This window comes from Lepidochelys kempii, chromosome 2 (genome assembly GCF_965140265.1).
Source record: "Lepidochelys kempii isolate rLepKem1 chromosome 2, rLepKem1.hap2, whole genome shotgun sequence".
Lineage (NCBI taxonomy): Eukaryota > Metazoa > Chordata > Testudines > Cheloniidae > Lepidochelys > Lepidochelys kempii.
Genome location: NC_133257.1, coordinates 687245 through 705657, shown reverse-complemented (window position 1 = coordinate 705657; position 18413 = coordinate 687245). Strand labels below are relative to the sequence as shown.

Below are 18413 nucleotides of genomic sequence, written 5' to 3'. Positions count from 1 at the left end.
AGCTATCAAATCCCCCCTCATTCTTCTCTTCTGCAGGCTAAACAATCCCAGCTCCCTCAGCCTCTCCTCATAACTCATGTGTTCCAGTCCCCTAATCATTTTTGTTGCCCTTCGCTGGACTCTCTCCAATTTATCCACATCCTTCTTGAAGTGTGGGGCCCAAAACTGGACACAGTACTCCAGATGAGGCCTCACCAATGTCGAATAGAGGGGAACGATCACGTCCCTCGATCTGCTCGCTATGCCCCTACTTATACATCCCAAAATGCCATTGGCCTTCTTGGCAACAAGGGCACACTGCTGACTCATATCCAGCTTCTCGTCCACTGTCACCCCTAGGTCCTTTTCCGCATTGTTTACAGCCAAGCTCTGCGATACAACCGCATTTGCTCCAACTCCTCAGACAGAGACAAACAGCTACAAGATCTCTATGAAGCATTCTTACAACTACGATACCCACCTGCGGAAGTGAAGAAACAGATTGATAGAGCCAGAAGAGTTCCCAGGAGTCACCTACTACAGGACAGGCCTAACAAAGAAAATAACAGAACGCCACTAGCCGTCACCTTCAGCCCCCAACTAAAACCCCTCCAACGCATTAAGGATCTACAACCTATCCTGAAGGATGACCCAACACTCTCACAAATCTTGGGAGACAGGCCAGTCCTTGCCTACAGACAGCCCCCCAACCTGAAGCAGATACTTACCAGCAACCACATACCACACAACAGAAACACTAACCCAGGAACCTATCCTTGCAACAAAGCCCGTTGCCAACTGTGCCCACATATCTATTCAGGGGACACCATCACAGGGCCTAATAACATCAGCCACACTATCAGAGGCTCGTTCACCTGCACATCCACCAATGTGATATATGCCATCATGTGCCAGCAGTGCCCCTCTGCCATGTACATTGGTCAAACTGGACAGTCTCTACGTAAAAGAATAAATGGACACAAATCAGATGTCAAGAATTATAACATTCATAAACCAGTCAGAGAACACTTCAATCTCTCTGGTCACGCGATTACAGACATGAAAGTTGCGATATTACAACAAAAAAACTTCAAAACCAGACTCCAGCGAGAGACTGTTGAATTGGAATTAATTTGCAAATTAGATGCAATTAACTTAGGCTTAAATAGAGACTGGGAGTGGCGAAGTCATTATGCAAGGTAACCTATTGCCCCTTGCTTTTTCCTCCCCCCCCCCCCACGTTCTTGTTAAACCCTGGATTTGTGCTGGAAATGGCCCGCCTTGATTATCATACACATTGTAAGGAGAGTGATCACTTTAGATAAGCTATTACCAGCAGGAGAGTGGGGTGGGGCGGGGGGGAGAAAACCTTTTGTAGTGGTAAACACCCATTTTTTTATGCTTTGTGTGTATAAAAAGATCTTCTGTACTTTCCACAGTATGCATCCGATGAAGTGAGCTGTAGCTCACGAAAGCTTATGCTCAAATAAATTGGTTAGTCTCTAAGGTGCCCCAAGTACCCCTTTTCTTTTTGCGAATACAGACTAACACCGCTGTTACTCTGAATAGAGACAGAAAGGCAGCTTTTAAATATAGGAAGTCAAATCCTACTGAGGAAGAGAGAAAGGAGCATAAACTCCGGCAAGTCACGTGTAAAAGTCTGTTTAGGCAGGCCAAAAAGGAATTTGAAGAGCAACTAACAAAAGACACAAAAACTAACAGCAATTTTTTTTTAAGTACACCAGAAGCAGGAAGCTTACGAAACAATCAGTGGGGCCACTGGATGACTGAGATGCTAAAGGAGCACTAAAGAAAAAACAAGGCTGTTGTGGAGAAGTTAAATTCTTTGCGTTAGTCTTCACTGTAGAGGATGAGAGAGAGAGATTACCACCACACCTGAGCCATTCTTTTTAGGGGACCAATCTGAGGAACTGTTCTAGATTGAGGTGTCCGAGGACATTTGGAACAAACTGATTAAAATAAACAGTAATAAATTACCAGGACCAAATGGGATACACCCAGAAGTTCTGAAGGAATTACAATACAAAATTGCAGAACTACTAACTGTGGGGTATAACCTATCACTTAAAACGGCCTCTGTACCAGGTAACTGGAGGGTAGCTAATGTAACTCCAATTCTTTAAAAAAGGCTCCAGAAGTAATCCTAGCAATTACAGGCCAGTAAGCCTAACTTCAGTACCAGGAAAATTTGTAGAAAGTATAGTAGCAAAAAGAGTGGTCAGACACAGAGATGAACATGATATATTTGGGAAGAGCCAACATGCTTTTTAAAGGGAAATCATGCCTCACCAATCTACTGGAATTTTTGAGGGTGTCAACAAATGTGGACTACAAAGGCCATCCAGTGGATATGGTGTACTTGGACTTTCAGAAAGCCTTTGACTAGGTTCCTCACCAAAGGCTCTTAAGGAAAGTGGGCAGTCATGAAATAAGAAGGGAGATCCACTTATGGATCCGTAACTGGTGAAAAGATAAGAAACAGAGGTAGGAATAAATGGTCAATTTTCACAGTGGAGAGAGGTATATATCAGGGTCCCCCAAGATTCTGTACTGGCACTAGTTCTGTTCAGCATATTCATAAATGATATGGAAAAAGGGGTAAATGGTCAGGTGTCAAAGTTTGAAGATGATACAAAATTACTCAGGATAGTTGAATCCAAAGATAATTGCAAAGAGTTACAAAGGGATTTCACAAAGCTGGGTGGGCAACAAAATGGCAGATGAAATTCATTTGGTAAATGCAAAGTAATGGACATTGGAAAACATAACCCCAACTATATACATACAAAACGATTGGGGTTTAAATTAGCTGTTAGCTTTCAAGAAAGAGTTGTTGGGGTCATTGTGGATAGTTCTCTGAAAACATCTGCTCAGAGTGAGATGGCAGTCAAAAAAGCTAAGAAAATGTTAGGAACCATTAGGAAAGGGATAGATAAGACAGAAAATATCATCTTGCCACTATATAAAAATACATGGTACTCCCACACCTTGAATACTGCATGTGGTTCTCGTTGCCACATCTCAAAAAAGATATATTAGAATTGAAAAAAGTACAGAGAAGGGCAACAAAAAATTAAGAGTATGAAACAGATTCCATATGAGGAGAGATTAAAAGTCTGGGATGTGTCTGTTTAGAAAAGAGACGACTAACGGGGGATATGACAGCAGTCTAAGGAAGTGTTATTTTCCCCCTTTCCTGGTTCCTTTGTTATGTGGTCACACAATTAAATTAATAGGCATCTGGTTTAAAAGAAACTTAAGAAGTACTGCTTCACACAACACACAGTCCACCTGTGGAACTTGCTGCCAGGGGATGTTCTCAGTGGTGGCAGATGACAGAAAAAGGAGTAATGGTCTCAAGTGGCAGTGGGGGAGGTTGAGGCTGGATATTCAGAAACACTATTTCACTAGGAGGGTGGTGAAGCACTGGAATGGGTTACCTAGGGAGGTGGTGGAATCTCCATCCTTTGAGGTTTTTAAGGTCAGGCTTGACAAAGCCCTGTCTGGGATGATTTAGTTGGTGTTGGTCCTGCTTTGAGCAGGGGATTGGACTAGATGACCTACTGAGGTCTCTTCCAACCCTAATCTTCTATGATTCTAGGGGATGTTGTGAAAGTGGAAAGTTATAACTGGGCTTAAAAAAGAATTCGGTAAGTTCATGAAGGATAGGTCCATCAGTGGCTATTAGTCAAAGTGGTCCAGGAAGTAGTCCCCTGCCCTGGGCGTTCCTAAATCTCTGACTGCCAAAAGCTGGGCCTGGATAACAGGGGATGGATCACTTGATAAGTTGCCCTGTTCTGTTCATTCCCTCTGAAACATCTGGCACCCACCACTGTCGGAAGACAAGATACTGGGCTAGATGGACCATTGGTCTGAGCCAGTACGGCCATTCTTATGTTCTTAATATGACTTTGGGGATGGGGAGCAGGGCTGCTAACCTAGGAGATGACCGTGTGAGTTAAGATAAGGAATCGTTCCCCCTCTCAAAAATAAGTTGAGGATTAGTGGCATGAGATGCAAAAGAAAAATTTTAGGCTGGGTATCTGGAATGCTTAGCAGGGTGCCTGGGTGATGGGATAGACTCCTCGGAGGAGGTGGCTCAGCTCTTTGAGAACAAGGTTACATGTTAGTAGGTCTGAGCCAGGGGTGGCCAACCTGAGCCTGAGAAGAAGCCAGAATTTACCAATGGACCTTGCCAAAGAGCCACTAGTACTCCTTTTCTTTTTGCGAATACAGAGTAGGCTGCTACTCTGAAACCAGTAATACGTCAGCAGCCCACCCTTCAGCTCCCCCTTCCTGCTCCCAGGGCCTCCCACCCACCGGCAGCCCTGCTGATCCACCCCCCCCCCCCCCCCAGCCTCTCCCTGTACCTCCCGCAGCTGTTTCGTGTTGTGCAGGAGGCCCTGTGGTGGGGGGGGAGGAGCAAGGGCACTGCAGGCTCAGGGGAGAGGGCAGGAAGGGGTGGAGTGGGGGCAGGGCCTGTGGCAGAGCCAGGGGTTGAGCAGTGAGCACCCCCCCCCCCCCCCCCGGCACATTGGAAAGTTGGTGCCTATGGCTCCAGCTGTAGAGTTGGTGCCTACACAAGGAGCCACATATTAACTTCTGAAGAGCTGCGCGTAGCACTGGAGCGACAGGTTGGCCACCCCTGGTCTGAGCCCTGCAGGGGCTTTTCTGACTTTTCGATTTCTGAACCTGAATGCTCTGGACTGCTGGAGCGGAGCTGGCTGTGTGTGTCTGTGAAAGGAAACTGGCCATTTTAACGGGCAGATTTCATGGTGCTTTTTCTGTTCCAGGGCACTGAGTCCATAAAGTTGGAAAATGGACAAAGCACAGCAGCTAAGCTGGGGCTTCCTCCTCTCACCCCGGAACAGCAGGAAGCTCTTCAAAAGGTGAGTGGCCCTCGTGTGGCCTTTCTTTAGCTCTTCCTCATCGTTAGTGTCAGGCTTGCTGCCACAGAGGGGAGCATACCAGGTGGGGAACCCGCCTGCCAGGAATACAGAGGGGATACTGACTGCGCTGTCCCTGCACCTGAGCTCTTAGAATCATGCACAAGAAATGTTTTTTCTTGGCTGGGAATTCCTGGTAGCTGCATGGGAACATTATGGGATGTATTTGTAAAAAACAAAAAACTTGCCGAGATCCAAGTAGATAACAGTTTGATCTTAAGTTGTTAAGAGGTTTCTCTGATCCCAATGATGATGAGATGCTGCTGCCCCAAAGTCCCTGTCAGGTGCAGCCTGGACTCAACAGATAACAGATTCCAGAAATGCTCCAGCTGAATCCTCTGCAGGATTCATGCTAGAACACATTGCAAACTCTCTCTACCTTTCCTGTGCTCTCTGGGCAACTATTACCTGCCCCTTTGTTATAAGGGGACCTTTAATATACTGCAAAGATTATTTCATCCCTTTGGAGCCAAGCTATTTTAATTGTAGAACCAAGTCCATCCCAACTCTGATCTCTGGTTCTCAATTCTATGTGTGCATCCGGTTAGGACATTATTGCCGACTTCTGGCTTCCGCTCCGAGTGGGAACCAGTGATGTCTGAAGTGCTGAGAGGAGAGGAGAGCAGAGTTTGCAATGGAGGGGAAGGTGGGAGCTGTGGGCTAGGTGTCTCCCAGATTCTGGTGAGGCAGGTATGCCTTGTTCTCTGTAGGCTTGGTGTGAATGTTCCCATAATGCTGAAGCTGCTTGTGTGTCTGTGTTTGGCTCGCAGTGTGAAACGGCCTCGTTTCCTCTGGCTGCTCCATAGCTGACAGATGTAAATCCCATTGTCCGTTTCCAGGTTTCCGAAGCACCCGCCTCAAATCCACGGTTTAGAGCCTGCCGTTCCCCGGCACCTCCCAAACACGTACAGCAATGGAAAGCAGGTGCCTTTGAGTGGGGTTGGCTGAATCTGTCCGTTCTGTCACCTGGGCATGGCACATCCATGGATATTAGTGACCCCTTGATTAGGAGCCTCCATCTCAGCATCATTGGATGTGCAAGGCTCAGTGTTTTCCAGAGTGGTAGAAGGCTGGGTAAAGGAAAAACAGTTCAGCCTTGTAGCCACAGCTCAGGGGACTGGCGGAGGGAGCTGGAGTATATAGAAGGACCCACAGCTCCTGCTTACCAATATAGTGTAGACATACTCTGTAAAGGAAGGGAAGGGATACGCTCGGTGCAGAGTCTGGGCATGGGGAATAGGAGCCGCCTCGCTCTTTGTAGAACCTTTTGTCCAGATGCTCTCTGAGTGGAAAGGACTTGAAGGAGGCTATCTGTCCTGCCCTCATCTCAGCAGGTAAGGTGCAGTGGTGGGAGCTGAGGGGCAGAGGGAGGAAGAGGGAAATGCTGAGTGTGTAGTGCATGATGCTTTCCTAACATTGCGCCTGCTGCAGACTCTGAGTCCACCCCGTCCTTGCTCAAGCATTGTGCTGTATTTCAGGGTGAACAACTCCAAGATGCTGATCAAGATCATAGTAAGCTGTCGGCCCTTGACTAATGTAAAGTGCCTTAGTGCTTGGGGCCGGAGCACTGGAAAGCACCAGTGGCAACCAGTTGTGGGGTTCTGGGGAATGTTGTATGAAGTTAAATGTCCTTCCCTGGCACCTTGCAGAGTCCTGTGCCCTGTGATTATGGAGTCTGTATTTCCTTCCAGGCAAAGAAGTATGCGATGGAGCAGAGTATCAAGAGTGTGCTGGTGAAGCAAACCATCGCCCACCAGCAACAGCAACTCACTAACCTGCAGGTGAGAGATCCCTCTGGGCTCATCCCCTTGCCTTTACTCTCCCCACAAGGTGGAGCCTTTTATGCACTTAGAACCAGAGCACAGCCCTGAGGTCTGCCTGGAGCCAGGTACTTGCACTTCTGTTTCCACAGTGAAATTGAAGTATGTTGTCTTCGGCCCTGTCAAGGAAATCCCTCTCCTGCCCTCATACATACGTTCACCCTCCCTTTCCCCCCAGGAAAGCAGACTGCCCTGGGAAGAGAAGCTGATGCTTCCTCTCCTGTTGGCTGGCTAGACAATTTTTTCAGTTGCCAGAAAATCAAAGCATCTGCTGTGAGTTCCACTGTCAACCTGAAGCTAAGGTGGTGTCTGGGGTTACTGGGAGCAGTATCCTTTCACCATCCTGTCCCCCATGAAGAGAAGGTGCCCGTCTCTCTGGCCTTGCTGGCAGTGCCACCACTACCATGGACTCTGTAGATTTTTCTCAGAACTCCAGCTGGTTATTCCTGCTAATGCAGGATTGTCCAAGTCCTAGGAGACCCCTCTGCTGCTGTTTAAACCCCCTTCCTTCTGAGAATCCTTACATACAGCTCACTGCCTCCTGTTTGAGGTTAAAGAGCCCAGCATAATGATTTGGGGGGTTGTGTATGTTTTAAAAAATGTTGAAGTGGGGATATGCCAGCTGCATTAGGTAGCTCTGGCCTTTCAGGGCTCTGTATGTTCCTGGGCAGCTGCTCTAGATGAGGGGCTCCTTGTAATTGCTGGGGGTGAATCAAGGACAGTGGTTACAGAGGTTACTATTGCCTTGAGTCCCCCCTGGGAGAAACCCTGCTTCCTGAGGCACTGGCAGCAGCACACCCCTCCCCAGAGTTGGTGGGCCTGGCATCTGCAGGGTCCCAGCGCTGGACAGTCCTTGGGAGCGGGCAGTGAGGGGCAAGGAAGGAGAGGCCTCTCCCACAGGTTCCCTGTGCCGTCGCTCTCTGCTTGAGTTTTTACGAACAGCCGTAGTATGCTCAGCTCCAACAGACTGAACTCTGTCTTTACTGTCTTTCAGATGGCAGCAGTGACAATGGGCTTTGGAGATCCTCTCTCACCTTTACAATCGGTCAATAGACATATTCACTTCTTCTTGGGCACTTTGTCTTAGTCAGGGCCTAGAGTGGGGAAGTATGTAGTGGTAATACAATGCTCTTAACTAAACCCAGTACAACCCTCCCACATACCCACCTGCTGTGGACAAGCACAAAAAACTGAGACAAAGTGTAAACTCCCCAAAGGAAGACCTTGGGCTGGGTACAGTCTGCTGTGACACTGGCCCCCTGGGCCCTGGAGTCAATTGCAAAGAGAGCTTTAGATTTCAAGCAGTTCTGAACACCTGTGAAATTGTGGGAGCCACCTTTCTAGGGATGCTACAGTTCTGAGGTCCTGACCTAAAAGTAACTGCCAAGGTAACTCACAAATGGGCAAGCTGTTAAGAAACCAGCACACAGAACAGAGACCTAGCAGCTAGGGTGCTGGGGAGCACTGGGGCATTACAGGCTTTCAGAGCATATCCTAGACCAAATGTGAGACTTCTGTTGCTATGTGCATACTTGTAGGCTAGGAGAATTTGGCATGTGTTTCAAGTAAAGCAGTGAGGGCTGAAGCAAAAAGAACAATAGAGTTATTCAGAGAAAAGCAGTGCAGTCCCGTAGTGCTGGAAGTTTCTAATTACTCCCACAGAGAGTCTGATTTACTTGGGATTATCTGTCCCCACCCCTTCTGGACACATGGGGCACTGGCATATGTGGGCTATAACCCCCCTCTCCTTGTGCAAAGGGTCACTTGTAAATGTTTCCTTGTCTAGCTGAAATGTAATTTCTTTGGTTGGTGTAAAATGCAACCTGGAGGCCAGTGCTCCAAGGGGAAAGAAGCATTAAAACTAGACATGCCTGGCTTTCCTTCTGTAACACTGCCACGGTAGGTAGCTTGTCAGCTGGGGAGCCAAAATAGCATTTGTGGGGGGGAGGTAAGCTTGGACTGGGACAGGAAGAGCCATCTCTGCCTGAAGGCAGCATGGCCAGTTCCTGAGCCATGTTGCCCAAGAACCCGCTTTATCAATTAATTTAGATATTATTGATCTCCCATATCACTAATTCTGCTAAACTGTGTTTTGCAGCCACATCATGCACCATTGGGTAACAGAGATGAAAACATGTAATAATGATAGATTAACCACTGGCTTAGTATTGTAAATCACTTACCAAAAAAAAAAAAGCCTCCCTTTGCCAGGAGCCAGCACCTGCTGTTGGAGGGACAGAAAGGCTAGAAGTCAAGGCTTTGCCCTGGATCAGCCATCATGGTGTGTTGTGAACTCGGTATTATTAAGATCCCCGTTTTCCCACCAAATGCTTTATCTCAAGAGCGGGAGTGTGGAGAGCAAGTATACCTTAAGAATGGGACCGTCTCCACTGGCAGGACCCACAAGGCTCATTTGTGAGGGAAGTGCAGCCTGAGCTTCCTGTTATAGCATCTTATTGACCATAGTCAAAGCTTCCTATCCAGCAGACCTCTACCTGCAGGAGTGTTACCGAGCAGGGTTTCACCTTGTCACTTCACCAAGACAAGCAGTTTCCTTACATAACTGCATCAAAAGTGCAGATGAAAACAGTGGTGCTTTGCATGTTGCCTCCCTCGTTTTGAGCTCCATCCTGAAAAGGTGCATGTTAACTTGTCCTTAATAATAATCCTCCTTAGCTCCTAATTAACAGCACTGTCTATACATACAAACACTGACTGCCCACCTGGAGGTGAGGGAGGAATCCTTAGCCTCTGTTTACAGATGGGGAAGCGGAAAGGTCAAGTGCCCAACCCAGAGCTACAGAGGAGAGTCAATGGCAGGACCAGGATTCACATGCATGTTCTTGGCACCTGGTCCTGCGCAAAGTTCACAAAAATATGCTGCCTTTTCCCTTAACTCACTGCACTGCAGGTTCCTACTAGTACTCACATGTGCCTGTTACCATCATAGTTCAGCTCAACCCTAGCTTGGTGGCCCAGATATCTAATGTAAAGGAGCGTGAATGGGTTCCTCAGAACTTCACTCCTCCTCCTGCTGCTGCTGGAGTCTCCTGCTTGTGCAGAAGGTTTAGAATGTGGATTTCCCACTGTGAGGGTTGCTGCCCAATATCGGAGAAGGGCTAATACTATCAGTCTTGTCTCTGTGGCAGGTATCATTGGAGGAGAAGAGAATGCCCCCTTCATGTACACATCTTTAAAGGTGTGGAAAATCCCTATGCCTGGGGCACGGGCCTCAGGCTGGCTAGAGTAGTAAGAAGAGGATTAAACTAATAGCAAAAGGGGAAGGTAGAATGAGGGAAAATCTGAGCACTCAGCACAAAATCAAGATGTTGAGAACAAAATTAATCAAGGAACCAAAGAACATGAAGAGAAGAAATTATCTAATTGCCTGAACACCAATGCTAGGAACCTGGGTAACAAACAAGAGGAACTGGAATTGCTCATTTATGAGCATAAACTTGATCTAGTTAGTATTACTGAAACCTGGTGGGTTGGTTCGCCCAACTGGAATGTTAAGATCAATGGGAAGGGGGAGGGGCATTCTATCTCAAAAATGACATTAGCTGTTTGCAAGTCGCTGAAAACTCTGAAGAAGACAGATAAAACACAAGTGGGGTACTAGTTGGTGTCTGCTACAGACCACCAAAGCCCACTAAGGAATAGGATGACTGCTTCCTTTTATGCACGTAATTACAGTGTGTAAAAATAAAAGCTGTGTGATCATGGGGGACTTCAGTTTGAGTGACGTATGGCGGAGGTCTTGTGCTGCCAGTACAGAAACATCCTTGGAATTTCTAAGCATAGATGACAATTCCCTAACTCAGAACATATTGCAGCCTATCCAGGGTGGTGTATGAGACCTTGTTCTAACAGAGAGAGAGAGGAACTGGTCACAGCTCTAAAAATTAATGGTAGCTTAAGTACAGGTGATCATAACTTGATCACATTTATAATGTGCACGCAGAATAAAGTCCAGACCAGTAATATAGATGCTTGATGCATTTACTAGGGCCCATTTCACAAAGCTGAAAACAGTTATGAGCCAGATCAGTTGAGAGGAAGAATTTAATCAGAAAAATGTGAATGATGATTAGGAATAATTTAAGAACATCTTACTAGATCCCCAAAACACCACTGTCCCACAATCGAGGAAGAAGGCCAATTTTAGAGGGGAAATGAAGGCAGCTGTAAAAAATAAAAAGTCAATATATAAAAACAGAGGTTCCTGACTGTGGGCCGTGACCCCATCAGCAGATGGCGTTGTGATGATCCTTTGTGTGCAGAGGATGCCAGTTCGCTCAGCACAGCGTGACCTCATATGTACGGTGTATGTACAAATTGGCGGCCTCAGCACAGCACCCTATGTACAAGGTTACGCCACATGGAGGATGCCGTTTTGTAGAGCTGTTGCATCCTCCATGCTGTCTGTGATCTCTGCAGAAAATAATACATTAAAATGGGGTTGTGCCTGCATGCAGTTTGGGAACCCCTGATGCAACCAGTGGAAGAAAGGGGCTGATAGTAATGAATGTTGGCTTCCCAAGGGTGGGAGGATTGGGAGACTACACTAGAGATATTCTTGCCTAGCTGCTCTACAGTGTGACTGTGCCTCACTTTTCACCTGGCTCACCGGGTTTTGGAGCTATCATAAAATCTCATTTTAAAAGCATAAACACAGCCCCAGTTTAGAGGTAAAACAAAACCTTTGTTTCCTTTGTTTGATGAGTCCAGGTTCAAGTTATCTAATATAACTGCAAGCACAGTAGTGTGGTGTGAGAACCTGGTTCGATGGTAGCGCTCCCTCCCCTAAAGTGCTAGGAATCAATCCTGACTGAGGCTGTATTTTCAGCTACAAACAGTTACTTCCCTGGTCATGGTGACAGGCTCAGATGCATTTGGTATTTATTTTGTGCGGTTGTCTCATCAGACACAGTCCCTGCCTGCTCTGTCTGTTACTGTGTTGCAGGAGAGACCCCCTGGCCACCCTTTTGTTACCATATGAGTTGTGGCATCCCTAGACAGGACACAGAACAACTCTGAGCTCATTGTGCTCACCCTTATGCCAGAGCTCTCCACCTGAGTTAGACCTTCATGCAATGGCCTTATAGCAAGGCCCTTCTTGGGGGGGGTAAGTGTTCACAGAGCTCCCTACTTGGCTGTGGAGTACTGTAGAATTGGGTTGGGGAGGAAGGCACTAAGATTAGTGCTGCTTTTTCCCTCTTTGTAGGGCCCTCACCATTTTGCATTCGTTCCAGCTGTTCCATGCAGAATAAGAATGTAGCCCTGTACAAGTCTCCAGTGTGCGATAATAAATACACTATTGCTGATTATAGGGAGCTGCCTCTGCAGGGCTTTTCTTTCTGCCTTGGTCCCAATGCATGCTGATAAGATCACAGATTTGGCCAGTGTGTCCTAGCAGGCAGCACCTTCCTAGGTGAAGTTCTTAGAACTGCCATGTGGCTTGGAGGAAGCTGGTTTTAGGGATACCATCTGGGGAGCAACCAGGTTTCTCTTGCAAACAGACTTTCAGACAGGTTCAGGAAAAGAGTGCAGAGGCTTTCTCTGCACTGGGACAGACAATGGCTGAGTCTGTGGAGCTGTACCACTGTAGGTGCCAATACCAGTGGAAGATGCTAACTCTGAGCACCACAGACTTCCTCAAGAGAAGGGTTTTGTTTAATTGTTAGATTTTGTTTGTTTTTATTGAACTGTACAGTGCAGCTGCTGCTCAGTGTCAGCTCCTTTAATGCCAAGGGAGGGAGAGGGGAGGAGGTAGAGCCCGTTTCCAAACCCCTTGCTGCCCAGGGAGTGGGGAGGAGGTGGTTCCCAGTGCTAGATCCCTTGATGCCCAGGGCAGGGGAAAATGAGAGCATGTGGTACCCAATACTGGATCTTTTGCTGCGCCATGCAGGACAGGAGGGATTGCTGTTAGTGCCTGATGTTGGATCCCTTGCTGCCTGGAGGGGAAGCTGTTTTAGAATGAAGGTATTTCCCCCTGCTGCAGGCATTGCCAGAGATGTGATCTTGTCAGGGTGGGTTGGAGTTAGGGCTGCTTAAGTGGCAGAGCAAATAAGAGACTTGACTGTGCCCCTGGGAGTGAGCCTTACTGCCCTGCACTCCCCAACAGTCCATGCACTGAGCGAAAATACTTCTTTACCACTAAGAGTGTTCCAGGCTGTGCTGCAGCCAATGAGGAGCTGCTTGCTGTTGGGTCACAGCTCCTGGGGCGGGCGGGACAGGGGAGAGAGCTGTCCTGGTATCTGTGACGACCCCCTAAGCTAACCAGCCAGTTCTTCTTTCCAATACAGATGGCAGCTCAGAGGCAGCGGGCGCTGGCCATCATGTGTCGTGTGTACGTGGGCTCCATATACTACGAACTGGGAGAGGACACCATCCGCCAGGCCTTTGCCCCATTTGGACCTATCAAAAGCATTGACATGTCCTGGGACTCTGTTACAATGAAACACAAGGTTGGTTAACAGCCCTAGGAGTGGTTTCTTTTTCTCTAAGGTCACCCTGCATGCATCTAGGGAAGGAGGGGCATGCACCCTCCTAGTCTGCAGTATAGAGCAAGCTGTCTAGGAGGTGGTTCTTCAAGTGATCCCTTTTGTATTCCACTGAGAGTTCTGGGCGTGTGCCTGGAGCCGGAGCTTTTAGGATTGAATGTATTCACCTGCTGTGCTGCCTAGGTTTTAGTGTCCCCGGAAGCCATAGCAATGACCTAACAGCTGCATGTGGGGTATGGAGCTTGGGGAATGCTGAGCAGTTAGCTTGCCTTGTGCGCATGCACTAGTCTGTCTCCCTAGCTAAAAGGCCTATTCTGTGATAAGCAGCTCAGGAAGCAAGTGGCCACGAGTGTGTTCAGGCACTTTCGTGCTTCAGCTTGTTGCTCTCTGCATTAGCATGCTATTGGGAAAGGCTTTGAGGGTGGGAAGCTCTGGCTGAACGGTTGGGATCTGGCACAATGTGATACAGACAGGGTGCATTAGTTGGCAGAGTGGGGAATGCGAGCACTATGGGTTCAACAAGAAGAAATGGGTACAATTTAATAGGGTTTCCCCTCTATCCTAGGGCTTTGCTTTCGTGGAATACGAGGTGCCTGAAGCTGCTCAGTTGGCCTTGGAGCAGATGAACTCGGTCATGCTGGGTGGGAGAAACATAAAGGTGAGTGACAGTGGGTTGCGTTACATGGGAGGCGAGTCTGGCTCATGCTGCTGTTTGTGTTGCAGGGATGGGGCTTTTCAGATGGTCAGAAGAGCCTAAAGAAGAAAATCTATGTTTCTAGGAGATCTGTTCCTCAGTGGGCCTCTTTTCAATGCGCCACCTGAGTCCACTCACTGAGAACTGGCTGGTTCTTGGCACCTGCCTCTGACCCTCTGGGAAGAGCCCATAAAGTGTTAATATACACTAGGAGGAGGGAGGGGCGCTTGGCGCTATTCTGTTCTGCCCCATCCACAGAATGGGAGCCCTTTGTGGCCTAGATATGGAGTCTTGTGGGCAGCAGGCAGGTGAGTGACTGCTGACCCTGGTGGTGCCTGTTGGGCTCTGCAGAAAGGGGGCTTGTTTGTATGTGTATTATGAGGGAAATGAGGCTCTGGGGTAACCTAGTCCTCTGCATGAAGAGGGGGAAAGGTTTAGTACAAACTGAAAGGAACAAGGGACTTGAGCTTTGTATTCCCAGGCATCAAGTAAGAGATTCCCTGACAGGAGTGGGAGACTTTTGGGGACGTTCCTTTTGCAGTATCGGTGAAAACCCAGTGTCCTTACATATTTCACCAAAGTCATTTCCTCTTAGTTCCCTTTTCAGGCAATTGCAGTGCCTGATCGATATGGGTTTTTGGGAGCTCCGGAGAATGGTATGGAGGCATTGTGCCCTGCCTGTAGTATTGACAGCTAGTCATTGTAGCATTGGAAGCTAGTCACTAGAGAAGGAGGGAAGATACAAGTCTGAAATATGCTTGCTTCAGGAACAAGTGCCACAGAAAACGTCCTGTATCTGGCTTGTCTCTGTAACCCTGATATCCCATGGTGGCCTGTGGAGTCACTGGAGACTACAACCCAGACATCATAATGAATTGTGGCTCTGTGGTGCTAATTGCCGTGCCATGGAAAGTATTATGTGGGGTTAAACTGCTCTCTGTTAGCATTTGCAGTCCTTGTGTCTTGGGTGAGTCACAGTGCTGCCTCTTGGAGCACTCAAAGAGGTGTTTGTGTTTGCTTTGCTCTCTACAGGTTGGTAGGCCTAGTAATATTGGACAGGCACAGCCAATCATAGACCAGCTAGCTGAGGAGGCACGGGCTTTCAACCGCATCTACGTGGCATCTGTTCACCAGGACCTTTCAGATGACGACATTAAGAGTGTGTTTGAGGCCTTTGGGAAGATTAAGTCCTGCACGCTAGCCAGGGACCCCACAACAGGGAAGCACAAAGGCTATGGCTTCATTGGTAAATTGGCTGCTCTGATACCTGTCATGGAGTGGGGTGGGGATGTCATTGGATTTGGATCCGTGTCTGCTCCCAGCAGTGGCAATAAGCTTCTGCTTTCAGTTATGGGTTAGAGTGGGATTCAGAGCGACCCCTGGCCTGATGTCAGAGGGCTGCCTGGCTCTCAACTGGAAACTGGATTCTGTGTTCTTGTTCAGCTAGCACCTAGGATGTGATGCGAACCATCTCCCTTTACGCTGAATGTTTGAGAAGATCCTGGACAACCAGAGAGGTTGGGTGTGTGATCTAGGAGGTGTGGGAGTGGTTGGTAGGGACACTGATGACTGCCGCTCAAGACCATTGTGTTCTTAGAAGTACAAACCAAAATTTTGGAGGGAAAGTGTTCTACGTTTAGGAGGCAGGCAGGTGGGGCATTATCCCTGGGAGCCTGAAATGTCCATCTTTAAGGAGCGCTCTGTCAGGGTTCCAATTATCATTACAGAGTATGAGAAGGCACAGTCGTCACAAGATGCTGTCTCATCTATGAATCTCTTTGACCTGGGAGGCCAATATCTCCGGGTTGGCAAAGCTGTCACTCCCCCAATGCCTCTCCTAACACCTGCAACGCCTGGAGGATTACCCCCTGCAGCAGCTGTGGCTGCAGCAGCTGCCACAGCAAAGATAACAGCTCAGGTAAGAAACAGAGCAGCAGGATTTGAAATGAGGTGGGTGAGTGCGTGCGTTATTTAGAGTCCAGCAGTCCTATTGAACACAGGGATACCGATTCGTACAATGCACTGAGTCAGCAGTACTTATGGGAACTCCTGACTAGGTGGCCTTTGTTGTACACTACAGAGTAGTTCTCCCGGTCTCATGTGGAGACTGGCCAATGAGTAGCTGTCTGTGCTACACCCTCCAGTCTTGGGTCTGGCATGCCAAAGTGTAGAAAGAGGCCTGATTTACAGCACGGACAGGCTTATTTGTTTTGATTTAGTTTGATTGTTCTGAAACAGTATTGCCTAATGAGGGCCACCTAAGAGAGCAAGAGGTGGTTTGGAAGTGGGGAAGCTTTTTGCTCTGGAATTGACTCCGTCCTGCTAAAACCATCCTGGAGACTTTGAGTTGGGGATCCCTTGGCATGTCTATCATTCAGGGCCCTGCACATGAGCTGATTGGCGTTGGGTGATAACTATGAAGTGTGGGGAAAGTGCCTGCTCTTCAGGGGTTTGGCATGTGGTGGCCGCCTACAGGAAAGGTGAGTTCAGGGCAATCCTCGGCATGTGTCTGTGTGATTAAGCTGAGTTGCATACATTTCTCCACTCTTTCTGGTGGCTGAGCTGGCCCTAGTAATTTTACAGTTCGTTTGCCCCCATGTCCTGGCTATTTGGTAAGTCTCTACAAAGGTGAAAAGAAAGAACCTGAGCAGAGCACACCTGAGCATGACTCTCTGAAGCAGAATTAACGCTCTCTGGCTTTTCTCTTGTAGGAAGCAGTGGCCGGAGCTGCAGTCCTTGGCACTTTAGCAACACCTGGGCTGGTGTCACCAGCGCTGACACTGGCTCAGCCTCTGGGGGCACTGCCGCAGGCCGTAATGGCAGCACAGGCACCAGGAGTCATTACGGGTGCGTCTGCTCTTCATTCTGTCATTTCCACAACTATTCTGAGATAGCACCAGTCCCCACAGCTGGGGTCACTTCTTGGAAAGTGTAGCCAGGGAGCCTGGGGCCAGCTACCCCTCTTCGGTTACAGACCCATGTGATTCCTGTAAAGAGCTCAGAGAACTCAGCTGACGAGAAGAGCTGTGGGAAGCAGGTGGGCTCTGTGGCTGACGCTACAGCAGTGGGGAGAGATCCTTGCAGCTGCTTTGATCAGGGGAATAACTTTGTTACTTGGTGAGTTTTGTACATGGAAAAATGAAACCGTCCCTGAAGGAGGGGCATGAGCAGACTTTAAGACGTGGTCTCAGTCCTTCCTGCGCTGGGAAGACAGGCCACCAGCCCCACTAAAGGGTTTGAAACTGAATCGTACTGAAACTGAATTGTTTGCAGAGAATTCTGATTTCTCCTTGCATTGCCTCGCAGGCCTCTCCGTGAGTGTGTGGTGAGTGCTGTAAGGGCACTAAGCCTCCCACAGCTGGCAGGGATGCATAGTGCCTGAGCAAAAGCACCAGGTTGGTCACTTACCACATGCAAAGCAGATGCAGCCACATCTTGCTGTCTCCCCTTTGAATGGGCAGGTTCACCTCGTCTGTGCATCATACCTGGTGGTAGAGCCTGGCCTCTCTATTGTCCTGAGTCGCTGTTGGCCCTGTCGTCAGGCTCTCTCAGTGGTTCATGTTTCAGTTACTAAAATCTTTCTCCTAATTCCATGAGGCTGGGTGTCACTGGCTGGCTTTCTTCCTGATGTGGCAGAGTGCCAATCCTAGAGGTAGGCTCCTTTATCTCTTCCTTCAGTCTGTGTATTCACCTGCAGGTGTGACCCCCGCTCGACCTCCCATTCCAGTCACTATTCCACAGGTGGGAGTAGTGAATCCTATCCTAGCAAGTCCCCCAACATTGGCTCTGTTGGAGGTTAAGAAGGAGAAGGAGGAGGAGGAGATATTCCAGGAGTCGGAGAGGCCTGAAATGCTGAGTGAACAGGAGCACATGAGCATATCAGGCAGCAGTGCCCGTCACATGGTGATGCAGAAACTGCTTCGCAAACAGGAGGTGAGCATGACTCTGAGTTAATTCTAGATTCCCAGAGATACAGTGTTGCCTACAGGCCACAAGACTGGCTTGGGTCTGTCTTTCAGTTCTGTGTAGTTCAGCAGTACAGAGTATGGTACAAGTTCACAAAAGGTGTGTCCCTAGATGTCTTACTGAGTTAATGCTGGAATACAAATGCCTGTATCATAACCAGTCATCACCTGCTGCAGGCTATGGTCATGGCTTTTCCCTCTCTGCCTTGTAAAGGAGGAACTCTGTAGTGAGGTGCCTCGCTCAGAGAGACCTCACTCTTTGCTGTGCTGTGTTGTCCAGCCATTAGACCAAAGATGCTGATAGTCTATTAGGACATTATAGTCACTGATGTCCTGGTCCCCAGATTTCTCCTTCCTCTCCGTCATTCACATGTCACCATGGTTTGTCATTGGCTGCAACTGATGAAGTGGGAGGAAATAAAACCGGATCTGTGGTGTTAAGGAATCTGTCATTTGATGATCATCTGCACTATTGCTAGCTG

The 18413-nt window shown here is 48.2% G+C and overlaps 1 protein-coding gene across 6 annotated transcripts in view; it reads left to right on the top strand.

Moving 5' to 3' along the window:
* Positions 1-18413, top strand: part of PUF60 (poly(U) binding splicing factor 60) — a 54875-nt gene that overhangs the window by 32659 nt on the left and 3803 nt on the right. For 2 of the 6 annotated variants that reach the window (XM_073329750.1, XM_073329751.1), the window contains 10 exons: positions 4794-4889; positions 5786-5870; positions 6638-6727; positions 7761-7811; positions 13075-13236; positions 13838-13930; positions 14999-15212; positions 15694-15884; positions 16678-16813; positions 17664-17899. In XM_073329750.1, the coding sequence (XP_073185851.1) occupies positions 4819-4889; positions 5786-5870; positions 6638-6727; positions 7761-7811; positions 13075-13236; positions 13838-13930; positions 14999-15212; positions 15694-15884; positions 16678-16813; positions 17664-17899 (1329 nt within the window). In that variant the 5' untranslated portion in view covers positions 4794-4818. Of the gene's footprint in view, positions 1-4793; positions 4890-5785; positions 5871-6637; positions 6728-7760; positions 7812-7843; positions 12752-13074; positions 13237-13837; positions 13931-14998; positions 15213-15693; positions 15885-16677; positions 16814-17663; positions 17900-18413 lie in introns of those variants that run through there. The other 4 variants (XM_073329752.1, XM_073329753.1, XM_073329754.1 and 1 more) reach the window with 4 other exon arrangements.